The sequence below is a fragment of the Rhinoraja longicauda genome, chromosome 2 (genome assembly GCF_053455715.1).
Source record: "Rhinoraja longicauda isolate Sanriku21f chromosome 2, sRhiLon1.1, whole genome shotgun sequence".
Lineage (NCBI taxonomy): Eukaryota > Metazoa > Chordata > Chondrichthyes > Rajiformes > Arhynchobatidae > Rhinoraja > Rhinoraja longicauda.
The window spans coordinates 42,819,704-42,841,124 of NC_135954.1; the positions used below are offsets into that span (position 1 = coordinate 42,819,704).

The 21,421-nt window shown below is 42.2% G+C and overlaps 1 protein-coding gene across 1 annotated transcript in view; it reads left to right on the forward strand.

Annotated features, from left to right (window-relative positions):
- Window positions 1–21,421, forward strand: part of stk17a (serine/threonine kinase 17a) — a 64,250-nt gene that overhangs the window by 16,782 nt on the left and 26,047 nt on the right. Inside the window, exon 2 of the mRNA XM_078418238.1 lies at window positions 10,908–11,120. Within this exon, the coding sequence (XP_078274364.1) occupies window positions 10,908–11,120 (213 nt within the window). The remainder of the gene's footprint in view (window positions 1–10,907; window positions 11,121–21,421) is intronic.

Sequence of the window (21,421 nt, forward strand, 5' to 3'; positions counted from 1 at the left end):
TGCGCACAAAATGCATTTTGTAATATTTTGCACCTCTGACAAGTAATTTTGTATTTTGGGAAATTGCAGTGTGCTGCCTGTAAATTTTCCATTGACTTTTGTGTGAGGTCTCAGCAGTAATCATTTTATCTTGCAAACTTGATCATAAGCATGCAGGTACAGCAGGCCGTGAAGAAAGCTAATGGCATGTTGGCCTTCATTGCGATGGGTTTGGGAGCTCGGAGATCCTACTGCAATTGTACAGGGCCCTGGTGAGACCGCACCTGGAGTATTGTGTGCAGACAATATCTCTCCTATAACACGGTGCCCAGAACTGAACACAATATTCTAAATGCGGTCTCACCAATGTCTTAAACAACTGAGTTTAAGATGTGGAGAGGATGTTTCCACTAGTGGGAGAGTCTAGGACTAGAGGTCATAGCCTTAGAATTAAAGGACTTTCTTTTAAGAAGGAGATGAGGAGAAAATTCTTTAGTCAGAGGGTGGTGAATCTGTGGAATTCTTTGCCACAGAAGACTGTGGAGGCCAAGTCAGTGGATATTTTTAAGGGAGAGCTAGATTCTTGATTAGTCCAGGTGTCAGAAGTTATGGGGAGAAGGCAGCAGAATGAGGTTAGGAGGGAAAAATGGATCAGCCATGTTTGAATGGCGGAGTAGACTGAATGGGCCAAATGGCCTAATTCTATTATCATTTATGATCTGATGATGCATGCAGATAGGATGCTTTCTGTGGTGCATCTGCAGCAGTTGGTAAGAGTTGTTGGAGACATATCATATCATATCATATATTTACAGCCGGAAACAGGCCTTTTCGGCCCTCCAAGTCCGTGCCGCCCAGCGATCCCCGTACATTAACACTATTCTACACCCACTAGGGACAATTTTTCACATTTACCCAGCCAATTAACCTACATACCTGTACGTCTTTGGAGTGTGGGAGGAAACCGAAGATCTCGGAGAAAACCCACGCAGGTCACGGGGAGAACGTACAAACTCCTTACAGTGCAGCACCCGTAGTCAGGATCGAACCTGAGTCTCCGGCGCTGCATTCGCTGTAAAGCAGCAACTCTACCGCTGCGCTACCGTGCCGCCCATGTTGAACAACTTGAGGAAGTATAGGCACCTGTATGCTTTCTTGGCTGTAACCTCAATGTGGCAGATCCATGCTAAATAGTTTAAAGAGAATTGAAGACATTGAACCAGGCGAGGCAGTTGTTGAACCTGCAAGGCTTCCAAATAATCAGATAAAGGACTATCAAAATTAGACTATGTTTGATGTTTTTGCTGTATTTGATTGATAATTTTATGTCTGTTTCAAACACATTCATTATGCATGCCTTTTATGCTCCCTTGTCCAAAATGCAATATTCTAAATTGACCTATGCTTAAATACATTTCATTCTGTTTGCTTTCAATCTGCAATCTACAATAGGTCATTGCATTTTGTGATTCTTTTTATATTTGACAAACATTACTTAATGAAGTTTACTGGAACCAATGTCTTTTGAAATTTAGAGCTATTTTAATAAACAATAGGTGCAGGAGTAGGCCATTCGGCCCATCGAGCCAGCACCATCATTCAATGTGATCATGGCTGATCATTCACAATCAGTACCCCGTTCCTGCCTTCTCCCCATAACCCCTGACTCCGCTATCTTTAACATATCTCTCTCTCTCTCTCTCTCTCTCTCTCTCTCTCTCTCTCTCTCTCTCTCTCTCTCTCCCTCCCTCCCTCCCTCCCTCCCTCCCTCCCTCCCTCCCTCCCTCCCTCCCTCCCTCCCTCCCTCCCTCCCTCCCTCCCTCTCTCCCTCTCTCCCTCTCTCCCTCTCTCCCTCTCTCCCTCTCTCCCTCTCTCCCTCTCTCCCTCTCTCCCTCTCTCCCTCTCTCCCTCTCTCCCTCTCTCCCTCTCTCCCTCTCTCTCTCTCTCCCTCTCTCTCTCCCCCTCTCTCTCTCTCTCTCTCTCTCTCTTATAAATCTGAAATTCTCTTAAGCATCAGGATAATGGTATTTCAATGACCTTTGGAAAATGCAAACAGCTCTGCATGAGAGATATTCGCTTACCTCTGGGGTTGGGGGCTGGGATGAAACCAGCGTTTAATGAAGCATGATCTGAAGTTTCTTAATCCTTGCTAATTATTCTTTACAATGTTTTGTCCTTTGAATGAGCAGTGGTTTATGTACAACATATTTGGTGTCCCAGTGGAGAACTTTCTATAAAGATTAAAAATAAATAAAAATGGCAACTTCAAGGATGTGGAGTTTGTCTTTCTTTTGTTTTAGTCTCTTAATTGGCTCAGCAACGGAGCTTGTAAAATAAGAACTTGGCAACCTACACTCCCATCTCACTAATTGCTTATCCTGGGTTGGAAATGTGGTGAACTCGTGCTGAACATAGCCCATTAATGCTGTTTACTTTTGCTGATCACGGTTTTCAATCGTTCCATGAAAGGGGTAGAGGATGAATTTATAATGTTGCAATTCTGCTGCTCCTTTGCAAGCATTTACAAAGCAGAACTTGTTTAGAACAGTGGCCTGGAAAATACACAGAAAAATAGACCTGACAGCTCAATATTTGCTATGCAAGATGCATGTTTGGGGACTTCACCAGTAGTGCTGAACATGTAATTTACCCTTGTGCATTTTATGTGCATTTAAAATATTCCTTTTAGTGACATAACTGACTAAATTAATGCTTGCGAGTATAATTTATGTGCTATTAGATTCTGAATAAATGTAACAAGACGTGAATTAAGTGCAAGCTAAATTTCCAACATCTGCATTATAATTTGATTAACTGGCGTGTTCGATTTTTCTGGGGTATATCACATCTGGTGCAAACCAGATGACAGAATATGCCAATTGTGATTAGCATGATGAGGACATAATCGACTCAGTTGCTTGTGTTCAACTCCAGAAGCCAAATTGGGTTGAACAAGCTCAAGTATGTTCTGTCATCATTGAATTATGCAGCTGAAATAACCCGAGCAGCGAATGGCCTAGTTCTTCACTTCAGCAAGAGATTGGCCAAGCTATATTTCGTGCTGAGTTTTGAATATCTCTGCAACATTTATTTCTCGGACCTTCTCAGCAGATGTCTGTTTGACATCATGTGTTTCATAAATTTTGAACAGGATAGATCAAAACTGAAGACCGATGCCAGAGTAAAGAGAGTATATTTAGCAGTGGTACATGTACCTATGTGTTTCACTTTTGGTTCACTTCAAGAGACTGTAAGCAAGGGTGTCAAAGGTTATAGGAGGAAGGCAGGAGAATAGGATTGAGGGGGGAAAATAGATTGGTCATGATCGAAGGGTGGAACAGACTCGATGGGCCGAATGGCCTAATTCTGCTTCTGTGTTTTGTGATATTGACCAGTACCAGAAAATTGCTGTGGCCTATTGGATTTCCCGGTTGCTAACCATTTTAACTCTTCCCATTCTCGTACTGACTTTCCCTCCTGCGACTCCACCATTGCCAGAGTGAGGCTACAAGCAAGCTGGAGGAACAGCACCTCTTATTCTGCTTGGGTAGTTTGCAAGCTAGCTGTTTGACCAGTGAGTTCTCAAATCTTAGTTAACTAACCTACAAACATTTTTTTCCTGCTTCCTCCCCCCTCTTTTTTTATCCCCCCCCCCCTCCCACCTACATTCCTCCTTCACAATGCCCAACTATTCAATCCTTTTGTCCCACACTTTGTTTTTTCATCTCTGGCCATTGTCCAACCATCAGCCTTTCAAATCCCCTTCACCTGTATTTACCATTTTAGTTACCATGCTTTGTCCTGCACCTCCCTTTCCCCTCCCCCACCCCCCCCCCCCCCTCCTCCCCACTACAATCAGTCTGAAGAAGAATCTCAACCCGAAACATCACCTATTCATGTTCTCCAGAGAAACTGCCTGAACTGCTGAGTTACTCCAGCACTTTAATTTTTTTTGTAAACCAGCATCTGCAATTCCTTGTTTCTACTGGAAAACTGGTATTCCCTTTTTCACAAGTCTGCATTATTCGCCTTGTAAAAATATCTCGTTAGCCATGATCATCACCACCAATGCTTTTGGTAGTGTTTTCTGCAACTTCAGCAAAAGCTGCATTGCTGTCCAATGATTTGAAGTTAAGATAGACACAAAGTTGGAACAGGTAAGGGTAACTTTTCGGGCCGAGACCCTTCTTCAGACTCCTTCTCGACCTGAAATGTGACCCAGAGCTGCTGCCTGTCCCGCTGAGTTACTCCATCTTTATGTGTCTATCTTCGGTTTAAACCAGCATCTGCAGTTCCTTCCTACACAATGATTTGAAGTTGTTGTCCAAACAAATAAGATAAAGCTACTTGCAATAGGTTTCATACTGGCCATACCTTTATGTTGCCACCTGATGATCTGTTGCATTTCCAATTTGGTGTAAAATTAATGAACTGTTTCAGTTCTTAATGTGTGTGCTGGTCAAACTCTGCCTTTTCGTTTCAACATCTTTTCATGGACCCTTTTCAACACTGAATCTTTTTGGACCTTCTCTGTGATTTTGTGATGCAGTTGTTGTAATTGTCAATTATTAAAGTGAGGACCACATTTTTACCTCTGCCATCAATCAGATTTTCCATGTGGTAGCTGTGAATGAACATCTGCGGTGAAGTTCTGTTTGAAACTCCTGTACTTTGTGATAGGACTGCCTACTTTTGCATCCTAGATTTGGGATTGCCTGTTGCCTATAGTGTCTTAAGAGCTATTATTGGAAAAAACAAATTGGCTGGTTAAAAGTGATTGTAATTTCTTGATTCCAAAACACTATTCTCAATTTATACAGAATTGAACTCTATTCTTTGTGCGAATGTGTGAATTGAAAGTGATGGGTTTCTTTCACCTTTCATCCATTATGTCACTTCTTTCCATTTATGTCAAAACCTGAAGTCGTTAACTTGCATTTAATATTGCAATGAGCAGGGAAATCTTCACTTGCAAAGCTTTTTTCATTTTGTTTTCATGTATGCATATTTATTGTCCTTTGGACCATTTTGTATTTTTCAAGGTCTAGCAATGTTGTGCGCAAGTTTGAGTGCCAAACTTGGCTCCACTATTTTTAGGTTTTGTTGTGTTGGTTCTGGTCTCCAATACAATAGCCTGCAACTAATGAGAGAGAAAAATGAAGTGTTTCCAGTTTCAGCACAATGCTTTAAAGCTAGACATGTGATTTATCTTGTGCCTCAGGTTCATTCTTCTTGGGAACTATTGCTTTTTTCCATTTGCACATTGCATCATTGTGGGCCCTCATGCGAGTGCTCTCTCCTTCAACTTCCAGGGTGGTTTTAGCTTTAAACAGCATATCCATTTATCCAATTAATACACTTAGTTATTCTTGCACTTGATCTTATGTACCAAGGTATGATTACCTTCCTCGGACAGGGCTTTGAGTATAAGAGTCAGGAAATCATGTTGCAGTTTTATAATTTTTTGTATTTGGGCCCAATTTGGAGTATCATCTGCAGGGAGGATATGGAGGCTGCAGAAGAGGTTATCCAGGATGTTGCCTGAATTGGAAAATATTAGCAAAAAGAGGTTGGACAAGCTTGGATTGTTTCTTCTGGAGTATCAGAAGTTGAGGGGAGACCTGATAGGAGTATAAAAAATTAGGAGGAGCATAGATACAAAAAGCTGGAGTAACTCAGCGGGACAGGCAGCATCTCTGGAGAGAAAGAATGGGTGACGTTTCGTGGTCGAGACCCTTCTTCAGACTGGTTAGGGATAAGGGAAACGAGAGAGAGACGATGATGTGGGGCGATAAAGAGCAATGAATAAAAGATATGCAAAAAAGTAATGATGATAAAGGAAACAGGCCATTGTTAGCTGTTTGTAGTGTGAAAACGAGAAGCTCGTGTGACTTGGGTGAGGGATAGAGAGAGAGAGAGAGGGAATGCTTGGGCTACCTGAAGGGAGAGAAATCAATAATCATACCACTGGGCTGTAAACTGCCCAAGTGAAATATCAGATGCTGTTCCTCCAATTTGCATTTAGCCTCACTCTGACAATGGGGGAGACCTAGGACTGAAAGGTCTGTGTAGGAATGAGAAGGAGAATTAAAGTGTCTATCAACCGGGAGATTAGGTAGGTTCAGGCGGGCTGAGCGAAGGTGTTCAGTGAAACGATCGCCCAGTTTGGTCTCGCTGATAAATAAGAGTCCACATCTTGAACAACGAATACATAGATGAGGTTGGTGGAGGTGCAAGTGAACCTCTGCCTAATCTGAAAGGACTTTCGGGGTCCCTGGACAGAGTCGAGGGGGAGGAGGTATAGGGACAGGTGTTGCATCTTCTGCAGTTGCTGGGGAAAGTACCCGAGGAGGGGGTGGTTTGGGTGGGAAGCGATGAGTTAACCAGGGAGTTGCAGAGGATATGGTCTCTGCGGAAGGCGCAAAGGGGTGGAGATGGGTAAATGTGGCTAGTGGTGGGATCCCATTGGAGGTGGAGGAAATTCCGGAGGATTATGTGTTGTACGCGATGGCTGATGTGATGGAAGGTAAGGACTAGGGGAAGGGGGAACAAGGGCGGAGCTACGGGGTACCGAGGAGACACGAGTGAGGGCCTCACCGGTGATGGGAGAGGGGAAACCCCGTTCCCTAAAGAATGAGGACATCTCGGATGTCATAGATAGGGTAGACAGTCAGAATCATTTTTCCCCAGGTGGAAATATCTAATACCAAATGACATAACTTAAAGCGAGAGGGAAATGGCGTACTGGAGATGTGTGGGGAAAGTTGTTTTTCCGCATAGCGGTAGGTGCCTGCAACGAGCTGCCAGGGGTGGTAGTGGAAACAGAAAAGATGGTAGCATTCAACAGGCTTTTAGATGGGCTCGTGAATATGCAGAAAATGGAGGGATATGGATCACATGCAGTCAGCTGTAATTAATGTGTTATGATCAGCACAGACATTGTGGACCAAAGAGCCTGTTGCTGTGCTGCACTCTTCCATGTAATAACAAGAAACTGCAGATGCTGCTTTATACCACTGAAAGACACAAAATGTTGGAGTAACTCAGCGGGTCAGGCAGCGTCTCTGGAGAAAATGGATAGGTGACATTTCAGTTTGGGACCCTTCTCCGGGCTGAATGAAGAAATGCCACCTATCCATTTTCTCCAGACATCCTTGTTGACCCCCTGAGTTACTCCAGCATTTTGTGTGTGTGTGTGTGTGTGTGTGTACTGTTCCATGTTCAACCTCGTGCTTTGACGTGATTACATTTGCAGCAAACTGGGCGTACCACATGATTCTCTTGTTCATCAGTACCGACTTGTGCAGCTACACAGAGAAGGTCATGTACACGTTTAAAGAGGCAGCACATATTCATTAAGTTACACTGCTGAGTTGTATAATAAAATTACTGCATAACCATTTTAAGTTCAGATTCTGGGACTACCATGCAGTTTGTTCTGCAGCAAAATTCAATTTAATTTTAACAGCAGACTTGCAGTCCTTCAAAAAGCTGAAGTATGAACATTCTCATCACGTTGTTAGATTACAGCTTTTAATTCCTTGTGAGAACACATTAGACGCAAACTATACTGTGTTGATAATTGTCTACTGACAAGTAATCTGTGCAGTGAAACCTGATGTTCTAATTTTTTTTGGTTTCTCTTTATTAGACATTCGTAATAGGTGTTTTCTTTTCTCTTTCTATTCCTCAATCTCTACAAATCGTGTGTAAAAGAGAGAACTCAAAGAATGACTTCATCAGTTAGCCACGCAGTCACACAAAAGAATTGATTTGGGCTCTTTTTGGGAGGGTGAGTGTTCAGATTAGATTGGGGCAGCAACATGTTACACACCAGCGGATGGCTTCCAGCACCAGCAAGGCAGGACACTGTTTGTGATTCACATCAGGGGACTTTTGGATCATGTACGAACAATGAAAAGATTTTAAATGTCTACTCTGCCACTTGCTGCCAAATGGGCAAACCTCTACTGTTTACTTGACAGTGGAATAAATAACTTGCCAGCAGGGATTTTACTTTACATAATCCATTAAAATGGATTATATTCATGCACTGTAGTGTTATGAGGCTTATGTAACGGTTAAATAACAGCTCGTTGTTCATTCAGACATTTGAATTGAGATATTGGTGCACTCTACTGTTCCCACCACGTTTCTATAGAATCACTGGACCCATTATAGACTATTGCTACAGTTTAAAATGAGAAATAAATTGGGTTGGGTGGTGCAGGGAGGGTGGTGAGAATGTGACAGGAGTGCTCACATTTGGCATAAACGCAGCTCTTATTGCCTCACTGAATTGCAGCCTTTCATTTATTTGTAATCTGGAATTTGCTTCATTTGAAGTTCATTTGGGGTTTTTAATGTCGCTGCCATCATTTGGATGAGAACCTACATGGCAAGAATAGCAAGTTTGCAGATGATACAAAAGTGGGTGGTATTGCAGGTAGTGATGATGGTTGTGAAAAATTGCAGCAGGTTCTTGATCGGTTGGCCAGGTGGGCTGAGGAATGGTTGATGGAGTTTAATACAGAGAAATGTGAGGTGTTGCAAAGTCTTACATGGGCAGGACCTACACAGTGAATAGTTGGGCTCTGGGGAGTGTTGCAGAGTAGGGATCTAGAAGTGCAGGTTGCATAGTTCCTTGATGGTGGAGTCACACGTAGGTCAAAAAAGCTTTTGGCACGTTGACTTTCATCAGTCAGAGTATTGAGTGTAAAAGTTGAAAGGTCATGTTGCCGTTAAATAAGACGTTGGTGAGGCCGTGTTTAGAGTATTGTGTTCAGTTCTGGGCACCATATTATAGGAAAGCTGTTACCAAGCTGGAAAGGGTACAGAGATGATTTATGAAGATTTTGTTAGGACTCGAGGGTCTGAGCTATTGGGAGAGGTTGAGAACTGTGCAAAATCAAGAGAATAGATTGGGTAGATGCACAGAGTCTCTTGCCCAGAGTATGGTTCCCCTTTCCCATGGTGCTGAGAAACCATGGGACACTCTGCTCTAAGCAATGTAAAATGAAGCTCTAGGATTTCATAAGTTTTTGAACATTTCTATTGGGCAGCTTTGTTCTCCCTTCAAGCAGGGAGAAAATTAAATTAAGGGGGGTTAAAATCAGGAAGGATTTTGTCAAGCTATCTAAATTTCCTATAGCAGAGTTCTTCAACTCTTTAACCAAAGAACTCAGTTTTAAGGTAGTTGGTGAACAGAGGGTACTTGGACAATATTTCTTGTGCAGGAGGATGTAGATGTACTGCATGACAGGGTGGTGGAAGGGATACATTTATATGACTAGGGAGAGAGAGTAGGAGTACTGTGATTGATTAAGTAGAATTCAAAGGGATGTTGCAGATATATTATTTCCGGGATTCTTTGTAATTTTCGTGGTTTTGAGACTTTCGTCCAATTTCTGTTTCGTAGCAGAGAAAAATCAAAATACTTGAAATGTGTATCTATTCCACTGAGTGCCATTTAAAAAAAAAAAAAAGAATACTTGTAAATCTCGAACCTCAAACTCAAATTAAAATATATATAAAGAACACAGGCATTTAGTTACGTAGTAAACATATCTAGCAAGACACTGCAAGCAGTACCATGGGAGACCTATACTTGCAGTCTAACATTTTACAGATTTGATTGGCTTTCTTTTCACTGAAGAATCATTTGAATCATTCAGGCCAAAAAGAATGATTCAATCCCTAGTTTTCTGTCAGCACATGTCTGCCAACAATATTACTACAGTGGTGAAAAGACTATTGTACCATTTGAGGGACTCTGCTCTCAAGGCAATTTAGTTACGGTCCTTATGATTGACAGTGTAAAATGACATTGCAGTCAAACCAGTATCTAAAATAAGCCAACTTCATATTGTCAATAGTGTTCTCAGCTTGGAAGTCAATTTCCTTTTGATAAATTGCCAAGATAGCAAATTACTTCATAATTGAAAAGAGAGCACCATCCAGCATTTTAATTTCCAACAATTGTGTTGTTTGTTCCATATCCCATAACTGGATTTAGAGAGTACAACAGTGCAATAAACATTCAGGGAACTGAAACTTGAAAAATGCAGCCTATCCATGCATCAATCTTTTGCATTTGTAAGTGAAACCCAGTTATTTCTGATTTAAGCAATACAGAAACTATTCAGATGTGGTCAAAAACTATTTGTCAAAGAATAAGTCTTAGTGGCAGAAAAACCAAACTAAATTGTTTGCAGCTGTGATACCTAGGCCATAATTAACCTTGAGCTCATCCTCCAGAAGATAGTCGATTGAATGTTTGGAATTATATTTGCAGAGATGAAGTTGTGGGGCATAATACAGATTTTAACTTTTCTTGTAAGCTTTTTTGTGGTAGTTAGGAAGGTGGAGCAGTATAGCATTCCTGAGTGACCAACACTTTATGAAAATTTGCAGATATTTGTCTATCTGAGCAGGCATGGGAGATTTATCTGCCTTCATCCGCTTTAAGGCATCGACTGTAACACGGACAGGCTTCAAGACATTGTCATTAAGTTTCCCTAAGTTCCCGAGACTTCGCGTCATCTGAATGATTCATCAGGTGCCAGAAGTGCATGCACCAAGCATGTAAATGGCTACTTTTTGTATTGTGCCTGGTGAGCCTTCATTTCTGGTTCCAGCAAGTTGTAATCCATGATGGCTTGAATTAATTTAAAATAGTTATGTACTATTTAGTACAGCTTTTAAATTGGAAAAGGTTTTAAAATCTAAACGTTATCAAATTATACGTAAAGTGCAACCCAAATTCCGAACAAGTCATCTTGTTTGTTTTTCTCCCAAATTGTTTTCCAAGTAGTTTCTTAAAATGTAAAATGATGCTACTACAGTATTGTTTGGAGTTTTTAAAACTATATAGGAGCCTTAAATGTGCTGTCAATTTTAAATATGGAAACCTATTTTGTTCCTGGCAGAGGCAAATTTGCAGTCGTTAAAAAATGCACTGAAAAAGCTACAGGAAAGGACTATGCTGCCAAATTTATGAGAAAAAGGAGGAAGGGTCAAGATTGCCGAACGGAAATTATTCACGAGATTGCTGTATTAGAATTGGCCAAATCCAATCCTTGGGTCATCAACCTGTATGAGGTGTATGAGACAGCGTCAGAAATGATCCTGATTTTGGAATAGTGAGTATATATTTTAATTCTTCCCCCTCTTCTCTTATTTATTTAAATGTTAGTAATGTTAAAGCGTCACTAGGTAAGTTACTGATCATATGTAGAAAATGAGTTCATTACAAATGTGAAGCCTGTTTGATCAATGATGTGAGAACTAAATATATATTGTAATTTTCATTTTACTTGGGATATTAAAGTTCTTTTTCCGCAAAAACAATTTGTGCTGTTTAAACGGATAAGTGCCATTAGTGGGCAATCAAATATTCCACAACTTTTTTTAATTAGCCTTTGCATTGAATCCTTTTAGCCTCTTGATAGAGAAGATATGTTTTTTTTTAAATGAACACCGTTGTTCAAAAACATGCTGTCTTTTGCACTGTTGTATTATTTGTTTCAACTCTCAACCTCTGCTAATCCTTATTCCAAATAAATGTTCTTCTGTGAGATGCCATAGTCCTGTCATTGATGCAACACAAAGATGACAGAAACCAGAATCATTTGGAGTATTTAGTTCTCTGTTTTGGGTGGTGAACTATGTAACATAATTTGGAGTATTGTGTGCAATTATGATTGCCCCATTACAGGAAGGATGTAGAAGGTTGGAATGGGTGCAGAGGAGTTTACCAGATGATGCCAGGATTAGAGACTTGGTGACAGGGGGAGATTGGACAGACTTGGATTGGGTTTATTTTCTTGAATGCTGGAGGTTGTGGGGAGACTTGACAGAAAAATATAATTTTGAGAGAGGCATAAATAGGGTAAACAGTCAACCTTTTTTCACGGAATAGATGGTGTTCATAAGGTCATAAGGAATAGGAATAGAATTAGGCCATTCGGCCCATCAAGTCTACTCTGCCATTCAATCATGGCTGATCTATCTCTCCCTCCTAAACCCGTTTTCCTGCTTTCTCCCCATAACCTCTGACACCTGTACTAATAAGAACCTATCTCAGCCTTAAAAATATCCACTGACTTGGCCTCTACAGTCTTCTGTGGCAAAGAATTCCACAGATTCACCACCCTCGGACTAAAGACATTTCCCCTCATCTCCTTCTTAAAAGAACGTCCTGTGGTGTGTCGAAAGAGGCCCGAAATAAAGGCGAGGAGCCCGGTATTTCGGGAGGTTTGGTTTTATTACAGTTATCAGACCGGTCAAGTCTGCTGGAATGACTTAAAGTCCAAAACCTCGTCCTTTATATCCATAGCAAAGGGCCGCCCCCCTGGACCGGTCCATTCCCGTGCCGAGGGGTCGGTAGTAGTATGGCCCGACCCTTGGGAGCCGCCACAGGACCCCCCCCCCCAGAACCGGAGGCACGAAACGCACTGGTGGTCGCACAACCCGACCGGACCGCGTACGGTAATCGGTCGACAGAGGGGCCGGCGGAGGCACAGTTGGAGGGACAGGTGGTGAGACCCGCAAAGGGGCGCGACCTCGTGGCCGAGGCTGGGCAACCCGCACCGGTTGGTCAATGTCCAAGTGGGCCGGCTTCAAGTGGTCAATTGACACGGCCTCTGGCCGGCCCCCCATGTCCAAGACAAAGATTGTCTGTCCGTGCTCCAGCACCCGGTACGGGCCCTCATACGGCCTCTGGAGTGGCGTCCGGTGGGCTTCAAGGCGCAGGAACGCAAAGCCGCAGTCCCAGAGGGCCGATGGCACGTAAGGGCGGAATGACTTAAGGTAGTGCCTTAACCCTGGGCAAGTATACTTTTATGGCCTGACAAAATAAATTGAGCAGAAGTTTACAGGATGACTTAATGAAATCCATTCAAGATAGTTTTGCAGACCAAGCAGAGACGAGTCAATTTTAGCTCTGGTCATGTATGATGTGACAGGATTAATTTATAATCTGAAAGTTTATTTTGAGTTACTGTGATCATAATGTTAAATACTGCAGATGCAGGAAATCTGAGCAAAACTGCAGGAGGGGGAAAGATTTAATGTTTCAGGTCATTGACCATTCATTGGATGAGAAATCATTGACCTGAAAGTGCATTAAGTGCTTTTGGTTCATAGATTTCTTAACCTGAATGATAACAATAACATAAAATCTGTACTGGTTGAGCTGCAACTTCATGCAGGGAGCTTATTTGGAACTGGAAACTAATTTACTGCAAGGAGAATAGTAACCAATGTGCAAAAGTCCACTATAACTTAAAGCTTTTCCCCCCATTACATTACACTCATTGAGTTACCGAATCATTAGTATTCAGCAAGATTTCATAATTTGAATATAGCGTGCCAAAAAAATTAAAACCTTAACTTGATTGTGCGTTTTTTTAAAAAAGCTGAAGATTTATGCAAGCAATTGCTGAAATATTGAACAGAAATTATTTGAGGAAACAAGTCCTGAGTTTTGTCCAATTGTTTCCTATGTAAAGATGATCCATTTATTTTTAAATGCTTTAATCAAAATGGGTTGCAGATTTACTTCTGTTGTCTTTCTTGTGCATGGTGACATGATTATTACCCCATCTCCATGGAGATTAAATTGATAAATGCTGAAAGGGTTCATTGTTTGAGGGCTGTGGCAGGGGTTGATTTCTTCAGTGTCCCACATATGTCATAGCTATAATAGTGCCGCTTATTTCTTTGAATGGAAGATGTACAAGAAATTAATGTCATCCTATATTTAACTGTTGTCTAAGGCTAAACAGTGTTTGCATAGGCATCTATTTGTATCCTTTGACTAAAGAGGCTTTGTCAAAAGCTTTCTTGTAGGTGAAACAAATCTTGTCATCGAGTCAACAAACTTTGCAGACAAATTAGAGTTGTAGAATCTTGCAGTGTGGAAACAGGCCCTTCGGCCCATCTTGCACACAGCGGACAACATGGCCCATCTAAACTAGTCCGACCTGTCGGTATTTGGTCCATATCCCTCTAAACCTGTCCTATCCTTGTGCCTGTCTAAATGTTTCTTAAACGTTGTGATAGTACCTGCCTCAACTACCTCTTCCAGCAGCTCGTATCATGCACCCACTGCCCATTTTGTGTTGGAAAAAAAAGTTCCCCCTCGGGTTCCGACTAAATCTTTTCCCTCTCTCCTTAAACCCATGTCCTCTAGTTCTTGATTCCCCAACTCAAACCTCTCGTGAATTTGTACACTTCTAAGTTCAGCCTCATTCTCCTGTGTTCTAAGGGATGGAATCCTAGCCTGCTCAACCTCTCCCTGTAGATCTGGCCTTCGAGTCCTGGCATCATCCTCGTAAATCTTCTCTGCACCCTTTCTAGCTTGACAACATGTTTCCGATGACATGGTGCCCGAAACTGAACACGATACTCTAAATGCGGCCTCACCAATGCCTTGAACAACTGCAACATGACCCCTCAATTTCTATACTCTGACTAAAGGCCAATGTGCCAAAAGCCTTTTTGATCACCCTATCTACCTGTGATGCCACTTTCATCGAACTATGTACCTGTACTCCTAGATCCCTCTGCTTTACAACACTCCCCAGAGCCTTACCATTCACTGTGTAGGTTCTGCCCATGTTAGTGCTCCCAAAATGCCACGCCTCACATCTCTGTATTAAATTCCGTCAACCATTCCTCAGTACACCTGCCCAACCGATCAAGATCCTGCTGCAACTTTTGACAACCATCTTCACTATTTACAATGCCACTCACTTTTGTGTCATCTGCAAACTTGCTAACCATGCCATGTACGTTCTCATCCAAATCATTGATATAGATGACAAACAGCAAAGGGCCCAGCACTGAACCCTGAGGCACACCACTACTAGTCACAGGCTTCCAGTCCGAGAAGGAACCTTCTACCATCACCCTCTGCTTCCTTCCATGAAGCCAATTTTCTATCCATTCAGCTATCTCTCCTTGAATCCCATGGGATCTAACCCTCCAGAGCAGTCTACCATGCAGAAACTTGTCGAATCCATGTATACAATGTGTACGGCTCTGCCTTCATCGACCTTGCTGGTCACATCTTCAAAAAACTCATCAGATTCGCGAGCCAGGACCTCCCACATACAAAACCATGTTGACTATCCCTAATCAGCCCTTGTCCTTCGAAATGCATGTATGTCTTATCCCTCAGAATACCCTCTAGTAACTTTCTACACTCTAGTAACTGGTGTGCAATACCATCATTGTTGTCTCCATTATATCCTCCACATTCATTGGAAGAATAAACAATGTTGTTGCCCTCTCAATATCCCTGATTTTGAGGCCTGAGTACTTGAAGTCCATAATATGGGGAAAGTTATGTTTTGTGGTCCAAAACTCCAAATAAAAGGAATGGAAAAAAGCACCCTGTGTTGTGGTTCACATTTAATAGTATCTGCTCTGTCACATGTCAAGTCAAGTCAAGTCAATTTTATTTGTATAGCACATTTAAAAACAACCCATGTTGACTAAAGTGCTATACATCAGTGCAGATACTAAAAAAGAACATACAATGGTACACAGACCTAACAGCACATACATAAACAGTTCACAGCGCCCCCTCAGAGGGCCTCAAAACGCCAGGGAGTAAAAATAGGTTTTGACCTGGACTTAAAGGAGTCGATGGAGGGGGCAGTTCTGATGGGGAGAGGGATGCTGTTCCACAGTCTAGGAGCTGCAACCGCAAATGCGCGGTCACCCCTGAGCTTAAGCCTAGACAGCGGGATAGTCAGTAACCCCAAGTCGGCCGACCTGAGGGACCTGGAGGTAGAATGGTGGGTTAGAAGATTTTTGATAGGGGGGGGGGGGGCAATCCTGATAAGGGCTTTATATGCGAATAGGAGGAGCTTGACTGTGCGGGTCGGTCGGGGACGAGCTGTCTGTCCGTGGGCGTGGGGAAGAGAGTGGAAGTTTTGTTGCCTCCATCACAGTGAGGGGGTGTTTGGAGTCACTGTGATGGACGTTTGTGTTGGGGTCATGTGTCTTGTGTTCTTTTTTGTGTATGACTGCTATGTAATTTCGTTCGGTACCTTGGTACCGAATGACAAATAAAGCTCTGTTGAACTGTTGAACTGTTGATTCTGTACTGTACTGGGAGCCAGTGGAGATAGGCCAGAATCGGGGTGATGTGGTCCCTTTTACGGGTACATGTCAGGAGTCTCGCTGCGGCATTTTGGACCAATTGCAGGCGGGACAGGGATGATTGGCTGATCCCAGTGTATAGGGAGTTGCAGTAGTCGAGGCGGGAGGAAATGAATGCGTGGATGATTTTTTCAAGGTCGTCAAATTGGAGGAATGGTTTGATTTTAGTTGTGGTCCGAAGCTGGAAGAAACTGGCTTTTACCACAGAGTTGACTTGCTTGTCAAACTTTAATGTTACGCCAAGAGTGTAACATTTTAAATGGCAGGTCATGACAACATAGTTTCAAAATGTGATAATAAACAAGGAAAGCCATGTCATTCCCAAAGTGTGCACATTATTCCGAGCTCTTATGGGATTACCAGGTGCATGGAGAAAAATAGATCTGAGGACATTCTCAAAATTTACTTGATAATGTGCAATGCCGCCACTATTCTGAGGAGCCTTTGGTCCAGAACTGCTCAAAATGGAGCAGGAGCATTTGGGTTGATATTGAGAACCTTGGTCATGCATTGAGAGCGCACAGAAGCCATACGTAGTTGGGCCCATTCCCACACCCCCCATTCTCTCCTCCCCCAACCCCAATCTTACTCTCCCCACACCCCCCCTTTCCCCACAACCTCCCCTTTTCCCAGTACCCCTATTTCCCCCACCACCAAGCCCCCTCTGGACGACCCCTGTTGCCCCCCTCCCCAGTCCCCATTCTCAGACCCCGCCACCATTCTCTCTCCCCCAGACACACTCTTATTATCCCCCACCCCCCCCTTTCCCCAGCACACCCCTTTCCCCTACTCTCTCTTGCCCCCAGCACCAACAGGTCCGGGGGGGGGCAGAGCGCATCAGTGAAAGGTCCGGGGGGGGGGGGGGGGGGGGAGCGCATTAGTGAAATGTCCGGGGTGGGTGGGAGGCCGGGGTGCGCATCAGTGAAAGGTCCGGGGGGGGGGATAGCGGGGAGAGGGTCTCCCGGGTGTGGGAGAGAGGAGAGAAGCAAGGGGAGAGGGGAGCCCATACGCACAGACGCACCACGCTGAAAGCCTTCAATAAATCAGTAGGAGGGGGGTTGCGCGAGCTCTTCTCACATGGGCATTTTGACGTCACACGCTGAAGGCCATTGAAAAAACGGCTGAATTTTTTTAATTTTTACTAAAACCTCTGTAACTTAAAAAATACACGACCGAATCAAATAAAAATATCATTTTCCAGCAGCGTTCAGCGTGGTGATTAAGGCGGTGCAAAAATCGTGGTGCTACGGTTCACCGTTTTATCCGAAATCAGCCGAAATAACTGAGAAAAAAAGTCTTGACCTCCTACCGCATCTGTGAAAGATGTTTCCTCATCGGACTCGATAGCTACTTCAGAATCGTCAAAACTACACTGGAAGCGGGTCGCTCTGTGCCGAGGGACTGCCTAAGAAAAAAATACAATGTATAGAATTATTACTCCTTGTCGTGACTAGTGCAAGTTTTGCACTGAGGTGGAGGGCTTCATAAATATATCCAAAAGCTTGCAAAATATTTCTAGTTTAAGCCACTGAGTGCACTCGACTAGTGATGGATTTTATAGAGGACAGCACGGCCATGTAGTTTAATGCCTGTTTCGAGATCAAAAGTAGCAATACATCTGGCACATAAACTTGGCCTCATTGCTCACTCGTTTCCTGCTGTGAATTCATTTGTGTCATTGTGCTTTCAGTTGCACGTGACAGTCCTTGTTCATGGCCCGAAGCAGCTTTGAGTAAAGAGGGCCCTTCAGTTACCAGGGGCTCACTGTTTTGTTAGGGCAGGATGCTATTCATAGCAAACTTTCACTTGAGTGCAAATTGTTTTCATAAGGGGAAGTTGGATTTTATTTTTCCACAGTGAGTTTGTGAGGGCAACTTTTGTATAAAGAGTTCAATTCTTGATCCATGCCAAAATGAGCAAAACCTTCTTTGTTTTGGAATCTGTGTAGATTATTCTAAAAGTCTGGACAATGAAACCCTTAGAAGTAAATCTCAATAGGTTTGTGTATTCCTTTTTGCTATGGATTATTGTTCGCATTTAAGTGTTCTGTAAATTTAATGAAGGCAAATAGATACATGATGATAAAATGGAGTATGATTTAGTGAAAATGGGCAACTTTAATATTTGATCCAGTATTATCAGACTATAAGCTTACTAGTTTTAGAACTCATTTGATACACTATTCCCAGAATATTCCTATAAAACTGCATCTTGCTTAATTAGTCTTAATTTTTTCTTTAAAATCAGTTTATACCTCCTGCAAAGTCATTCATTGGTTAATAGCATTCCTTGTTCTAGTGGCAATGGGGATAACCTCAGCTGGACTGAAGGAGTTAAATTGAATTTTAAGTTGCTCATCAGGTGCTTTATTTTCCAATCCACCACCTTTTTAAAACTACTTGGTTTAGTTTCAGTTTTAGTTTATTGTCACGTCTACCGAGGTACAAAGAAAAGCTTTTGTTGCGTGCTAACCAGACAGTGGAAAGACAATACACGATTACAATCAAGCCATTCACAGTGTACAGATACATAAGGGAATAACGTTTAGTGCCAGGTAAAGCCAGTAAAGTCCGATTAAAGATAGTCTGAGGGTCCCCAGTGAGGTAGATAGTAGTTCAGGACTGCTCTCTAGTTGCGGTAGGATGGTTCAGTTGTCTGCTTCGGGTGCCTGGGAGTCGGAGAATGGACAGATTTGAGAGGAGATGAAGAAGATCATAGTTAAAGTAAGAAATGTTGCTGTAGGAGTAGAGAATTAAGTAGGAGTGGAGATCTGCTTCTGTGACTAACACACACATAGTCGCCAGGGTTGGGCGCCATCTTGTTTTAGCATTCTGCCTGAATAATCGTGCATGACATCAGCAGTGTCTTTCATATGTTTTACTTTGGTTGTATTGTTATCGGGAATCTCTATGAACTTCTATGTGCTTTCTTTGGTTGAACTACAGACTTTTTTTGCACTAAAATCATGGTTATTAATTTAGTGAATTTATGTGTTTACAGGCCTGTTAAGCTGCTGCAAGTAAGAATTTCAATATTCCGTTATCAGACAATTAAACACTTGCTATTGAGGGTGTGCAGCGTAGGTTTACTAGGTTAATTCCCGGAATGGCGGGACTATCATATGTTGAAAGACTGGAGCGACTAGGCTTGTATACACTGGAATTTAGAAGGATGAGAGGAGATCTTATCGAAACGTATAAGATTATTAAGGGGTTGGACACGTTAGAGGCAGGAAACATGTTCCCAATGTTGGGGGAGTCCAGAACAAGGGGCCACATTTTAAGAATAAGGGGTAGGCCATTTAGAACTGAGGTGAAGAAAAACTTTTTCAGTCAGAGAGTTGTGAATCTGTGGAATTCGCTGCCTCAGAAGGCAGTGGAGGCCAATTCTCTGAATGCATTCAAGAGAGAGCTAGATAGAGCTCTTAAGGATAGCGGAGTCAGGGGGTATGGGGAGAAGGCAGGAACGGGGTACTGATTGAGAATGATCAACCATGATCACATTGAATGGCAGTGCTGGCTTGAAGGGATTTAATGAGCATGAGAGTAATTATGGCAGAAATTATAAAACTAATGTGTGGGAATGAATCATTTCCTGTTTAGACTTTTAGACTTTAGATTTTAGAGATACATCGTGGAAATGTACCCTTTGGCCCACCATGTCCACGCCGACCAGCGATCCTCGTATACCAGCACTATCCTACACTATAATTTGCAGAAGACAATTAACCTAAAACCTGTATGTCGGGAATGTGGAAGAATCTGTAACACCCTATAGTCACAGGAAGAACGTTCAAACGCCGAACCAACAACTACCGTAGTCGGGATCAAACCCGGGTCTCTGATGCTGATGAATCCACCTGGGTGATTTGAAAGACTTCAGAAAAACATTGGAACATTTTGTAGTACTCCTTCGAAAGAAATACTGAGATGTTTTGCAACTGAAAATCCTTATTTCCCCTCCATGGCCCAAGTAATTATTAGGACCGATGGCTTTTATTTTGACCGTTGCTTTTTCCCCTAAACCTTTTTTCCTTTCATTAAACTAAATTTCTTTTGTCTTTGCATCAATGTAAGCAATGAAAATTACCCAAAGCCTTCCAAAAACCCTGGAAATCATATCGCAATATTTTTTTCTTAAATTAAAGGTTTGGTGTAACACCATTTTCTTCTAGCCTTTGCGCCTGGGGTGTTCACAGAGACAAAGTCTTTTATGTGGATTAGAAATCTGCAGAGATGAGAAAAGAGGTGGAATGAAGCAAAACTTCCATAAATTCCTAGAAGGCTTGCTACAAGATTTGATTTGGCATGAAAGTTAGGAGCATTTCCGGGAAAGATTCCTTTTTGGCTACATAGACTTTTCATTGAAGCAGATAGCGTGAACTTTGATGATTGTTTGAAATTGTGCCAAACAAATTAAAATCTGCATGGACATTAATAAATTATTAATGACTTAAATGTTCAAGTAATATTTTGAAAAAATGAACCAAATAAAGTAATGCAGGTAGTTTGAGACATTTGTGTTGATATCTGAATATTTCAAAAGGGTCTTGGATTATATTCATCATCATAATAGAGGTGAAAGTGTTGGAGCTATTCAAAACACAATTTGTAGCTTGCAGGGTGAACTTGGGGAAGAATAACATTTGTCATTCCATATTTAACTTGTTATTTAAGGGAATGATTGTTATTTTTCCTCATTGAATTTGAAATACAGGAAGTCTGTTTCTGCTGTTTCAATATTTTTCCTGCTCCCAAGCTCTTTTCCTGGAAACATTAACCTCCTGTTGGTTTTAGATCCATGCAGGAACCCTTGCAGCTTTGCAGAAACTGCAAGTAATCGAGTGACAGTGGTACAGGTTCAATCCCGATCTCCAGTGCTGTCTGTGTGGAGTGTGCATGTTCTCCCAGTGACTGTGTGGGTTTTGTCCATGCTCCTGTTTACTCCCACATCCAAAAGAAATACTGGTATGTAGGCCAATTGGGCATTTTAAATTGCCCCTAATGTGTAGATGAGTGGTCGAATCTGGGTGATAGATGAGAATAAATTGGAATTGGTGTACGATTAGTTTCAATGAGTGTGTGAAGATCAGCACGGCCTCCTTAACAGCATTGAACTACAGAGGGATCTTAGATTCCAAATCCTGAACTCTTCTGAATGTGGCAACACAAGTAGATAAAGTGGTAAACCAAGCATATGGTGTGCTTGCCTTCATTCGCTGGGGCACTGACTAGAGAAGACAAGATGCAGCTTTGTATGACTTTTCTTA